At 42.0% G+C, this 13,836-nt stretch overlaps 1 protein-coding gene across 1 annotated transcript; it reads left to right on the top strand.

The window, feature by feature from the left end:
* The first annotated feature begins 10,075 nt into the window (after positions 1–10,075).
* LOC140292012 (tripartite motif-containing protein 16-like) lies at positions 10,076–11,938 on the top strand. The gene has a single exon (XM_072379457.1). It carries the CDS (start codon positions 10,167–10,169, stop codon positions 11,838–11,840), a length of 1,674 nt encoding a protein of 557 aa, XP_072235558.1. The 5' UTR covers positions 10,076–10,166; the 3' UTR covers positions 11,841–11,938.
* Positions 11,939–13,836: the final 1,898 nt, after the last annotated feature.

The raw sequence follows: 13,836 nt of genomic DNA, 5'->3' as shown, positions 1-13,836 counted from the left end.
GAAGGCTCGCTACTGTATAAGTATTGACAGGTATATAAACGCCCAGTCTCCATTTAAAATGTTTTTATTTTCATGGAGAGTTACAGTCAGTTCAGGTTTTGAGTTTGGATACTAGAGTTTGGAAAGCATTAATATAGTTTGGAGATAGTTTGGGGAGTTAAGTGAGAGAGAGATAGTTTTGAGATTGAAGAGAGAAGTATAGTTAAGAGGATATATTCAATAATATTTACTTACAGACATGTGATAAGAGGGGCGAGTAGGAGATGAGGGATGGGTGTTAAGGGGAGTAACGAGTGGGGCGGTGAGCTCTCAGTGCCTACAAGAAAGGTGGGAGGTGGGAGTGGGGGGGTGGAGACAATGGAGCAGCAGGGGGTCTCTCAAACCTGGTGTAGAAGGTCTTGAGATCGTCAGCTAGTCCGGGGGAGGGGACGTTTGTGATGGTTCTGAGGGGACTCCACACAACTGCAGGGTCGTTGGTGCCTGAATCACTCTCCAGTCTGGCTCTATAGTCCTCTTTAGCATTTGTTATGGTCTTCTTGAGGCCCTGTCTGGCCAGCCTGAATGTGTCCATGTCACCCTCTCTGTACGCTTGCTCTTTCCGGCGCCTGAGCTCTCTGAGCTGCTTGGAGAACCAGGGCTTTTGGTTATTGTGCCTTGTGATGGTTTTGGTTGGGAGGCAGACCTGCTCACAGAAGCTGATGCAGGAACATACAGTGTCAGAAAAGCTGCCGTCGTCATCCTCAGGGCCCCTCAGTGACTCCCAGTCAGTAGACTCCATGCAGTCCTGAAGCATGTCCCTTGCCTCTGGAGTCCACCTCCTTACTGTAGTCCTGGATGGTTTGGCCCTTCTCAGTTGCTGCCTGTATCTGGGGACCATCTGTATGATGCAGTGGTCGGAGTGTCCAAGGGCAGCGTGGGGGATGGAGCGGTATGAGGGTTTTATGGTGGAGTAGAAGTGGTCCAGTGTGTTGCTGTCCTGCATGGCGCATGTCACCAGCTGTTTGGAGCTCGTCAGTTCCTGGGAGAGGTTACACGAGTTGAAATCTCTCAACACAATAACTACTGAGTTTGGTCGAGAGCTTTCCACAGTGGAGAAAAGAGCAGCTGAATCTTTGGTGAACGTGTTCACAGATGTACTTTGTTAGCCCGGTTTTTTCATTGGAAGCTCAAGAACAAGCTGGAGAAATCGTTTATTAAAAAAGTATTTATTAGTGGTCACAAGTAAAGTATATTGCAGCGCTGGACTCGGAGTGCCAGAGCTCCCGCAGGAAATCCGTCAGGCCGAGCCCCGTTATCCAGAAACATGTCATATCTATATTCAGCTTTATCTCATAGAAGTTGTTTTCACACTTGTCAGAGTATAATTGGCCAGTTTTTAGTGGCATGATCAGGCCAGCCGCTGTCCTTGTTGTGTTCTTTGGATGTGATAAACAATGTGTGTATGTGTGAGTGCTGTTTTAGGCGTGGATCTAATGTACCAGACCTATCTGCCCTAATAGAGATGTTTTGTCTGACCCAGTTGTTTATGTCCTTCTCAGGTCTTAGACCATTTAAGGTCATCGATTGTGCAGTATGAGCAGAGTGGAAAAGTACCAGCTAGGAATATAGGTATTTTTTGGAAAATACAGAATATGAATTTATAATGTCTAAGAACAAAGCCAATTATAACAGAAGCATTACACAGAGGGTTCATCTCCAAAGCAGGAGTTTTGGTCTGTCTTTTTGTTTTAATGTCAATGACCAGTTCAGCAGGTGTGTCCCTCAGAGGAGCTGGAGGCAGCTGTTCAGGGCTACTTTTTTAGAAGAAGGTTTACTGATTGGAAAGGGGGCTCCTCACGGTGACACTTTGTGGGTAAGAGCCTGAATAAGGGCAACTTCTTCTTGGTTCTTGAAGACGTTTCATCTCTCATCTGAAAGGATTATTCAGTTTTAAACTAGTCTTCACTGGCGAGGTTTCAATCTGAAGTTCCCTTAGATCAAATATGTCCACAACCACACAGATGCAAACAAAAACGTATTCAGACAGAAATATTAACCACTGTAATGAGGTGTAGACTTATTTATTGACCTCCTTGCTTTGTTCACAGAAAGTTTCAAGAGTTTTTTTCTCTCTGATGATCTAACTTTTCTCCGTCTGTGATATTGGCTTTTTTAGCGTGAGGTAAAAAGGATCCACAGGAGTCTGGAGGATGGACACAAATACAGGGAAATGAGAGGTATGCCTGACTGCACTGGGATGTTGTTTCCTCACCTGTGAGTCACTTTGGATCAAAGCATCTGCTAAATGACTAAATGGAAATGACATTAATGTCCATGATGACTGTACAGAAACATTCCAACAGAACTGTGTATATGAGCTATCTTTGTAGAAAATGGAAGATATCTGTAACTGGAATTATGACTTGTTCTAATTCACTTACAGATATCCGTAGTTCACATAGCGGATATCTGCAACTGAATTGTAGATATCTGTAATGACAAACCCCATACACATGAATGGCAAAAGTGACGTTTGTCCTAAAAATAAATGTAGTGTTGGATATGCCTGGGACGATAACAAGTTTTGCTTGACGATATATTGTCCCACAAATTATTGCCGATTAAACGATATTATTGTCAACATATACTGTATATCATAATAATGCACACAGTTTAAATTAAAATAAACTTTTATTTCTGTGTTTTACACCATTGTAATTTTTAAGAACGTTTAAATATCCTCAATAAAACAAGAAATAAAATGGACTCTCAGTCTCCCTTAGCACATATTCAGTCTGCCTGTTAAACATTAAAATGGCTTGCCATACAGATCCACGGTCAGCACCTTGAACATCAGCAGTGAAAGAAGAAGATCAGATGAATCTGGAGACTGCAGGAAGATCTGCTGACAGTCTGCAGACTAATGTGAGAGAATAATATTTGTGTGTTTGTTATCCAGAAGAATTCAGACTGATGATGTCATTGTGAGCAGAGCACTGCTGGAAAGTGATATAACAGAGTGACCTAAATTAGGTGCCACGATTTGTGTGTGTGGTCATTCACAGTGTTAGCCTGATTATTTCATTAGAAGCCCAAGAACAAGCTGGAGAAATCTTAAATTGTTAGTGATCACAGGTAAAGTATAGCAGCGCTGGACTCAGAGTGACAGAGCACTCGCAGGAAATCCTGAGCCGCGATATCCAGAAATATTTCATATTTATCTTCTTCACATTTATCTCACAGAGGTTTTATTTACACGCGACCAAGTAAAATTGGCCAGTTATTGGTGACATGAGCAGGCCAACCACCATCTTTGTCATGTTCTTTGGATGATATAAACAACGTGTGTGTGTGTGTGAGTGTATTTTTAGGCATTTATCTAATGTACCAGACCTATCTGACACGATAGAGAAGCTTTGTCTGACCCAGTTATTTAGTTCCGTTATGCACTCTTAAAGTCTTGGCCTTTTCAAGGACATACATTACATAGTATAAGCAGAGTGGAAAAGTACAAAATGGGAACATGGCTTATTTAGAAAAATACAGAATATGAATACATAATGTCTAAGAATAAAGCCAGTTATAACATCATTGATCTACTGACTGACGAAATCTGATTATACTTTGATTCAGGAGGCATAGTAAGATGTGCAGTAGAGTCATTACACAACTTTGGGAGTTTAAAAGAGAAGGAGAGGCAATCCCACTTCCAAAATAATAAAACCCCTCTGAAAATGTGAAAGGTTGGGAAAGCCAGCAATTTGGTCCACTTCAAACTTTCTGTCATGACAGCTTTCTGATACCATTTCTATTTAGAATTCCTTTTTCTACTTGAAATGAGTAACAGATCCCATTTTTAGATTGAGAATGCTTCGTCATTGGAGAGCCTGCAGGACCTGATCGTACACAGCAGCACCATGCTGCAGACTGCAGGGTGTTTTAAACGTGTTGGGTCAATGGAGGAAAAGCATTCAGTTATGAATGATTACCTTCAGTGGTATTTAATTGATAGGAACCACACAGCAGTTGAAAGTAGTGTATTGTATTGCTTTTGCCTCGAGAGAGTTAAGGGTAAAACATGTGACTGCCTGTTACTTAACTCTGCTCTAAAACACCTAATATCCAGAGAGATCCAACAGTACACAAGTTTACGCATCTGCCACATATCCAAAATGTTTCCGGGGATATACGGGAAGATCTAATCTGTAACATATCTAGGATACCCTCTATGTACACATCTATAGCAAATCCTAGTATTGGATATTGTTATAATTGCCTTTGTTCTTAGACATTATGTATTCATATTCTGTATTTTACTAAATAACCTATGTTCCTAGCTGGTACTTTTACACTCTGCTCATACTACACAATCGATGACCTTAGATAGTCCAAGACCTTAGGATGACAGCAAGACGAAACAACTGGGTCAGACAAAACATCTCTATTGGAGTAGATAGGTCTGGTACATTAGATACACGCCTAAAACAGCACTAAGACACATTATTTATCACATCCAAAGAACACGAGGAGGACAGTACAACCTCTGTGAGATAAAGCTGAATATAAATATGGAATGCTTCTTGATATCGGGGCTCGGCCTGATGGATTTCCTGCGAGAGCTCTGTCACTCCGAGTCCAGCGCTGCAATATACTTTACATATGACCACTAATAAATACTTTGTCATCCCCATAGACTGACTCATCACTATCCTGTAAGTGACACAAATACAGGACATTAAACATTATTCCACTTTCCCTGACTGGAAAACATCAGTGTCACATCCACATCCATCTCTACATTTTTAAAAAGATTGTAAAACCACAAACATAACACGACTGAATGGATCCTAAAGTGATGTCTGACAATGATAATCGCAATTTTAAAGTAGATCAAACTTTTAATTAAATACCCTTTGCAAACAACTTAAGTGTACATTTCTTCACATGTGGCTGCATATATACATCCATGGATAAAACTGCAGTGATGCATAAGCAACTATCTACTTCATGAGTTCCAATATTTTTTGCTTTTCACAGAAAGACAAGTTACATGAAGCCGGCATCCTGACGGTGTGCTGTTGTTTTTCATGAGATGAGATGAGATACTTTACTGTCTTTGTGTGAACACTCATTGTACCCGGTTACGGTGTATTCCGTCCTCAGTCATTGCAATCTTGGGTGCTTGAATAGAAAGTAATTAACTACTTGGTTTTGGAAGATATTTCAGCTTTCTTCTGAATGAGCTGTTCAAATGCTAAATCCACACGTGGGGCGTTCAGGGCTTAGAAGCTGTTGTTTTTAACATTCATACAGTAGATATTATAACAGTCATTGTCTCAGTTGTATCATTGACACATAGACCATCCTGTTGGTCGTCTGGAACTACCGACCACATGAATGAGGAATGAAATAGCCTATTCATATGAGAGCTGAAACAATCAGGCACTTAGAACAACTGTTGCATAACATTCAGCTTACCTCTTTTTCATCACTTTCAAGAGCAGCTGTGGTTTCCTTGTTTCCTCTTCCATTCTTTTGTTTAATTTCATACTTTTCCTTACTAAGTGCATTTTATGAGTAAATGATACTTGCAACTATAGGAAAATAAAGGTATTAACATGGTCATTACATTAATACTAAGACTTACACTTCTATTTTAATACTAAAGCTTATACTTGTATCTTAGCATACATTCTACTTCTTTCTGCCACAAAGTACTAATAGTTAGTTTATCTTGATCCAAGTATGGAATAATGTCAAGTCATTCGCTCATGCTTACTTTTAATTTAGCAGAATACTAATCATATAGCACTGGAGTTTAAAAGTTTACAGTAAATGATATGTGTGCTCAATTGCATTACATTTATGTACCTTAAAGACATCCCTTCTTCAGACTAAACTTGAACATTCTTAAGTTTACAAAAGTGTACCCAAAGTATGACCCCCCCCCCCCCCCCCCCCCAAAAAAAAAAAAAAGTCTAACATACCACTATCTGCCTCCCATTGTTGTGTAAAGAAGCCTAATTTTTGAGCTGTGTCCCTGCCAGCACCCCACCCCCACACAAAGGAAATTCTGCAGGCCAGCAACTCTGATGTGCCCTTCTGTAAGAATCACTGGCCATAAAAGGCACATTTGTTATTTTTCCACAATAACATTTGTAACAAAATCTGTGCTGGCATTTGACAAAGGCATAAGACAAATTGTGTTATCTGAGAAATAGCCTCTTTCAAGTTTACTATGTGGGTTTGATTATAGTTGATGTGCCCTTTTGTAAGACTCAATGGGCTTCATACAATTTAGATTCGATGAAGGAAGGGAGAGGAAGGGAGTGTCGTAAAAGGTGTGAATGTTGTGGGCGAGAAACAATCATAAATAGGGAATGCCTGGCACACAGACCCAGACTTCATGATGTCACAACCAAGGCAACCAAGAGGGATCAGTGCTCAGCAGGCTTTAGCAATTCTACAGAGCACGTCGGACTGTGAATCTAATGGTGGAGATGTGGACTTTGCATTTCAGAATGAAAACGTTGTCACAGATTCGTCAAGTGATGAGGATGCGACTTCTCTTGCACCAATAAATCCTCCCCTCCAAAGACACACCAGGAGACGGGTGATCAATTATGTGATTGAGCAGGACAGTCCAGACACAGAGGCCATGTCAGATGAGGAGGAAGACACGTGGCATGTAAATCCCCCTTGTAATAAAAAACAAAAAGTTGCAGATGTGGGCATAACACCTGGATCCACAGAAAAGGCGAAAGATGGCACTATGTGGTTCCACCGCAAAGTTGGAGACTTTTCTGCTCATGAAACTTCACAGATGGAATTTGATGGATCTGGAGGGCCAACAGAGTTTGCAACAAACAAAATCACGAGTCGCCTTCAAAGCTTCCTGTGTTTGTTGGATATCAGCATGTTGTTGACCATCAGAGACTGCACAATCCAGGAGGGCCGTAGAACAAATCCCAGCTGGCAGATGAGTGTCTTCGAGCTGATGGCGTTCCTCGCAATCTTTTTTCACAGGGCTGCCAAGGGCTACATTGGTGCCATGCGACTCATGTGGTCCAGTAGATTCAGAAACCCAGATGTCAAAGCCATAATGCCCCGTAACCGCTTTATTTCAAGAAAGCGGTACCTTCGCTTCGACAACAAGGACACCCGCAAGGAGTGCATACAAACGGACAAATTTGCAGCAATTTCAGACATCTGGCAGCGGTTTGTTCAGAAATGTGTGTCGTCCTACAGTCCAGGGCAGCATGTTACCGTGGATGAGCAGTTATTTCCTTCAAAGGTTCGTTGTCCCTTTCTGCAGTACACTGCATCAAAGCCTGACAAGTTTGGATTCAAGTTTTGGATTGTAATAGATCTGGACACAAAATACATGTGTAATGCCATCCCTTACTTAGGGAAAGATCCCACTCGTCCGACGGGAGAGAGGCTGTCAGAGAATGTTGTTTTGAAATTGATGGAACCATTTATGGACCAGGGAAGGACTGTAACTATGGACAATTTCTTTACCTCTCTGTCTTTGGCTAACAGGCTTCTTCAACGAAAAACAACTCTGCTTGGCACCATCAACAAAAATCGTTGGGAGTTACCAGCAACTGCAAAGGAAACCTTGGGGCGCCAGTTGTACTCCACACAGGTGTTCACATCTGGAAGTGCTTTGCTGACGGTGTTTGCAACAAAAAATCTGTTTGTCTTTTGAGCACCATGCATCAGAAAGTGGAAATTGTGGACACCCAAAAACAAAAAACAAACACTTTTGTTGATTACACCCATTTCAAAGGCGTTGATATCATGGGCCAGAAATCACGCAACCACTCGGTGCGTGCAGGAACACAGAGATGGCCCATGGCTGTGTTTTACAATCTGCTTGACATGGCTGTCACAAATGCACAGGTCTTGTACACAGCATGTACAGGATCCAAAGAAAGTCGCCAACTGTTCATGCTGGAGCTTGCAGAGGAACTTCAAAACAGGCTTTTGCAGGAAAAGGCACAAGGGGAAGAACACAAACAGCAGCTTCGCGAGATGGGAGTTTCTCAGAAGAAAAAGACACAGTGCCAGGTGCACATACTCTGCAATAATAACAGAAGCACTGAACTTTGTGTACGCTGCCGCAGATACACCTGTGGCAAATGTAGGAAAGACTCACCATGGGAATGTGGAAACTGCTAGATGGGACAACTGTATGCTACATTTCTGTGCTTTGTATAGCCTTCATATGTAGTGAGCCTACTTTTCTTAGTGTGAAATAAACATTTATTCTTCCTGAAGTTATATCGTCTGTTTGTAGTTTTTCCAAGCTGAAATTGTGTTTTTTGGGGCACTAATTCCAGTCCTCTGTCCTCTCACATTGTGAGCTTGGCAGAGTAAATTGTCATTGAAATTGAGGTTTACCTACAACCAAATTACCGTTCATGAATGATTTAGTATGTCCCTTCCTAAAATAACAGACCATTATTAAAACAAGTGTTATGACAAATAGAAATCATCTCACAAAATAAGGTGAATGTGAACATCTGTTAGTTGGCTAAATTAAATATAAATATGAAAAAGGGTCTGTCTTTGTACAGTCTGTGTACAACAGACATAACTCAACACACCGTATGTTGGGCTGATCAGAGTTCATTCAAACAGCAGTTTGGCCTTTGTCATTACAGGCAGCAACCTCAGTGGGGGTGGAGTGGCTAATCACAATACAATGGAGACAGTTAGCACCTTGAGAGGATTACACAATTTTTGCAGAGGGGAGGGGATCTTCGTACACGGCGAAGAAGCTCGTCAAATCGGCCCGTTGATATTCGAAAGTATCAAAAGTGCACTTGTTCAGGTCCCTCAGTGGGTGAACCAGTGTTGTAAATTCACTCGTTCCCAGCCTTGACCAGTTTAGTGGTCGTACAGACCACCTCCGCAAACGTCTTTTCTGTCGCCTGCGCTTCAACATTTGCGATACAAGCATTTGTTATTCAGTATTGATGAGCTCCAACTACAAATACAGCTGCTCCACCTCTATTGCCGTAGTTTACTGTTGTTAACTGTGACCGGAAGAAAAAGCAAGGATTCGGCTATAACCCCTGAAACCACACAAACACAGCCACACACAGCATGGTGAATTGCAGAGAAACACGGTCCCTCAATGCACAACTTTGAATGCTCAATGACGGCGTCACACCCAATACTGTCGACGTGACGCAGAAACATAAAGTACATGAAGTGTTATCTGAGCAACACAGAAATCTCTGATCACACTAATCTGCTCAGCTGGGTATTCTCACTTCTGAACAGATGTTTGCTGTGAAGCATTTTGTTGTTTCCTGCCAACTGAAAAAGGCTGAAAAAGAAGTCATTCTGCTGTTTTATGCTGTTTGTGTTTTCAGTGTGGACAAGAGTGGACAAAACACCACAGGAACTCCATCTTAAGATGCAGCTTCTTTTCTACACAGAGACAAAGAGGCAAAGAGGGTTTCTATCAGGCTCAGCCTGAAGACACCAGTCAGCATACAGAGCTCGATAGATAGATTATGATCAAACATGTCTGATGCAGTCTTAAGAAACCTTTAATCGGTAATATCTACATGTGAGTTAAGAGCTAATATTGGACTCTTCTCTGGACTCTGTTCCAGCCAGACAGGAGTACAGAAAGCTTGCAGGTTAGGGGTCAGCTTTAGTTTTCAGGCAGCTCAACTCTGCAGGTTTTTACCTCTTCTGAAGTCCAACAGCCGTATGAGAGCTCATGTTTCATGTCACGCACTTGAATGCATCAGTCTGAAGATTCAGGAGAGAATTTCAGCAGAAGATCATGATTTATGAATTTCAAGCTGCTGCAGAGCGGAAAATGCTGATCTGATAGATTCAGAGAAACCAATTTTCTTCATGTTGAACTTTCAGTGGAAGGTTAATGAATTTATCTTTCCTTTCAACAGAGAACAAATAAGAATTCAACAACCCCTTGAACAATCCTGCCTGGATTGAGGTGAAACCAGCACTGTTCTCTTGTTCCCTCCCCAAACTGATCTAAAGGTGGGAGGATGTGTGAAACCATTGTGTGATAGTAGAGGAGCTCTTAAGTGAAGATCAGCTGATCAGCTGCAACAAAAGGAGGTGGAATTAGTTTTGTATCACAGCACAGACGGTGTTTCTGCTCTGAGAGTCACACACTGCTCTGCCAAACGGAGGAAATGGCTCAGAAAAGTGTTAAACTGGACCTGGAAACCTTCTCTTGTTCGATCTGTCTGGATCTACTGAAGGATCCGGTGACTATTCCCTGTGGACACAGCTACTGCATGAACTGTATTAAAGGCTACTGGAATGGAAAGAATAAGAAGGGAATTCACAGATGCCCTCAATGCAGGAAAACTTTCACACCGAGGCCTGTCCTGGAGAAAAGCACCATGTTAGCTGATTTAGTGAAGCAGCTGAAGAAGACTGGACTCCAAGCTGCTCCTGCTGATCTCTGCCATGCTGGACCTGAAGATGTGGCCTGTGATTTCTGCTCTGGAAGAAAACTGAAAGCCATCAAGTCCTGTTTATTCTGTCTGGCCTCTTACTGTGAGAAACACCTTCAGCCTCACTATGATGTGACTCCATTCAAGAAACACAAGCTGGTGGAGCCCTCCAAGAGCCTCCAGGAGAACATCTGCTGTCGTCATGATGAGGTGATGAAGATGTTCTGCCGTACTGATCAGAAGTCTATCTGTTATCTCTGCCCTGTGGATGATCATAAAGGCCACGACACAGTGTCAGCTGCAGCAGAAAGGACTGAGAGGCAGAGAGAGCTGGAGGGGAGTCGACAACAAATCCAGCAGAGAATCCAGGACAGAGAGAAAGATGTGAAGCTGCTTCAACAGGAGGTGGAGGCCATCAATCAGTCTGCTGATAAAACAGTGGAGGACAGTGAGAACATCTTCACCGAGCTGATCCGTCTCATCCACAAAAGAAGCTCTGATGTGAAGCAGCAGCTCAGATCCCAGCAGCAAACTGAAGTGAGTCGAGTCAAAGAGCTTCAGGAGAAGCTGGAGCAGGAGATCACTGAGCTGAAGAGGAAAGATGCTGAGCTGAAGCAGCTCTCACACACAGAGGATCACAACCAGTTTCTACACAACTACCCCTCACTGTCAGCACTCAGTGAGTCCACACACTCATCCAGCATCAATACCCGTCCTCTGAGGTACTTTGAGGATGTGACAGCAGCTGCGTCAGAGCTCAGAGAGAAACTACAGGACATTCTGAGAGAGAAATGGACAAACAGCTCACTGACAGTCACTGAAGTGGATGTTTTACTGCCAGAACCAGAACCAGAGCCAAAGAGCAGAGCTGCCTTCTTAAAATATTCATGTGACATCACACTGGATCCAAACACAGCAAACACATATCTGTTAGTGTCAGAGGGGAACAGAAAAGTGACAGTAATGAGACAACCTCAGTCTTATTCTGCTCATCCAGACAGATTCACGGAATGGTGTCAGGTCCTGAGCAGAGAGAGTCTGACTGGACGCTGTTACTGGGAGGTGGAGAGGAGAGGGGGAGGAGCTGATGTAGCAGTCGCATACAAGAACATCAGCAGAACAGGGAATGAATGTGGATTTGGACGTAATGACAAATCTTGGGCATTAAAATGTTCCCAAAACAATTTTGAATTTTGGTCCAACAAGATGAAAGCCTCCATCTCAGGTCCTCAGTCCTCCAGAGTAGGAGTGTACCTGGATCACAGAGCAGGTATTCTGTCCTTCTACAGCGTCTCTGAAGCCATGACTCTCCTCCACAGAGTCCAGACCACATTCACTCAGCCGCTCTATGCTGGAGTTAGGATTGGATGGACTGGAGCCACAGCTGAGCTGTGTGAAGTGAAATAAAGGTATTCAGTCAGTTTGTTGCTGAGAGTTCATTGCTGTGATGTCTCTGCGCTGCTGTTCTGTTGTTTATTTGCTGCTTTTTCCTGTTTCTGCAGCCATGGAGGATATCACAGCTAATGCTGAGTTTTATTCACAGAAAGATTTCTCCACATGAAAATCTAAACTTCTCTGAGCTCTGAATGTTAGTTGAATCCTTGTGTTGATGTGTTTGTATGTTGTTGTTTCTCTTCCACTTCATGGAGCCAAACAGAGAAATCAGCAGACCTTCCTTTATCACAGATTCTTTTCACATCTCATCACTTTGTAAATGTGAAAATAATTCTGCAGTTAAACTTACTTTGATCTGTTTCAGAGATCAAATGTAGCTGCTGCTTTGAAAACTCTCAGTAATGATCTACTTGGTAACCCAGAAACTAAATGTTCTGATTCTGGATGTTTTTCTGTAAATAATAAATTGTGGATTAATCCTGATCATGAATTGTGTTTCTGTGAAAATGGGAGTGAGGCTGTCACACCACCAGCATCCCTCATGGTGGCAACACACGGCGGCAACAAGTAACTGCTTTGTTTCAGAGATATTTGTTGAAACCCATCTGTGGCTGGAAGAGTTGCTTTGGTTCAGGATCATATTCTGGGTTTCACCTGTTTGCTCACAAACGCTTCAAATTTGTTTCTGAACGTGTTCTGAGATGTTGGAAGAAACTCAGAAAACAAAAAGAACGACATGAAACCTCAAAGTGATTCAAATCAAAACTAAATGTAACAATATTATATGATGTCAGTCATTACAGGAGATGTCATTTGTTCTCAGAGACAAGAAGTGGACGAAGAATTCTTGGACATAAGTTACAGAATCAGAACCACAGAGATTTTGTTTCAGATAAAAACTGTAGATTTACTTTTTATTTTTACTCAAACTACAAAAACATTCATATGAAAACATACTTTAATATAAAAGATAGAATAAATGAGGCAGAATGACACACTTTGGAATAACGTGTTATGGAATGATTAAAAGTGATGTGTGTGATCTTACATCATATTCTATGATCTGATTCTGTTCTTTCTGATGTTTTTTAGTATTAGTCTGAATGTGCTGAAGTTATCAGATGAATGTAGTGGACTAAAAGGTACAACAGAGTCTCTGAATGTGGTGGAGCACAAATAGAAAGTAGCACAAGCTAAAAATACTGAAAACATTGTAATCATGTTCAGTATATTTAGTCACTTTCTGCTGCTGTCAGTGATGGACTTTTCAAAGAAATCTGACTCAGCTCTGATCATTAATGAGAATATGATGAAGAAAGGATCATGTCATCCAAATGAATGAAAAGGTTTTGTGGTGGGGCTGAGAACTGTTTAACTCTCATTGTTCTGTTCCACGTATTGTTTAAGGATCGTCACAGGTACGAGTTTGGGTGGAGCGGGTCAGAGTAAAGTGGAGTTTCCAGCAGACTCCTCAGTTTCAGTCGGGTTTGGAGACCACAGATGGAGAGGTGACTGCGCTGTTTGGTCTGCCACTTATTGATAAAGTTAAAGTTCACAAAAAAAGAAACAATAACAGGAAGAAGTTCCCTGAAAGCAGCATCAGTGTTACAGGTTGTGAGTCCTGTGAACAAACTGACACAGTGTGATATTACAGATGTTTAAATCTCTCTTTTCTCATGTCGTCCTGCAGGTTCACAGCTGAAATCTGAAAACTAACACAAGAGGACGCCTTCATCCTGCTCACAGGGATGTAGAGGAGGTTTAAGCTCCTGCTCTGTTCATTCAGACTGAACTCGGCCTGTGTGCGGTCTCTCTTGACTCGCTAACAGTAAACGTGTCGTTAGCCAGTTAGCTAAGCATGTGTGCAACAGGAATGATTTAAGTTAAATAAAACAACTGAAAGGACGGTGATGTTACCATCCATCCCCCATGATTTCAGACATTAACTCAACCCCATACTTGGACAAACTCCTTCACCACAGTAATGCCTCTACATCCTGATGAGGGA

Source organism: Leuresthes tenuis, unplaced genomic scaffold, assembly GCF_036924035.1.
Source record: "Leuresthes tenuis unplaced genomic scaffold, fLeuTen1.0.hap1 SCAF_1, whole genome shotgun sequence".
Classification (NCBI taxonomy): domain Eukaryota; kingdom Metazoa; phylum Chordata; class Actinopteri; order Atheriniformes; family Atherinopsidae; genus Leuresthes; species Leuresthes tenuis.
Note: the sequence above shows the minus strand (reverse complement) of the source record. Positions and strands in the feature narration are given on the sequence as shown.

Excerpts from the sequence above, each read along its gene's own strand:
- LOC140292012 (XM_072379457.1), top strand. The coding sequence starts at position 10,167 with ATGGCTCAGAAAAGTGTTAAACTGGACCTGGAAACCTTCTCTTGTTCG.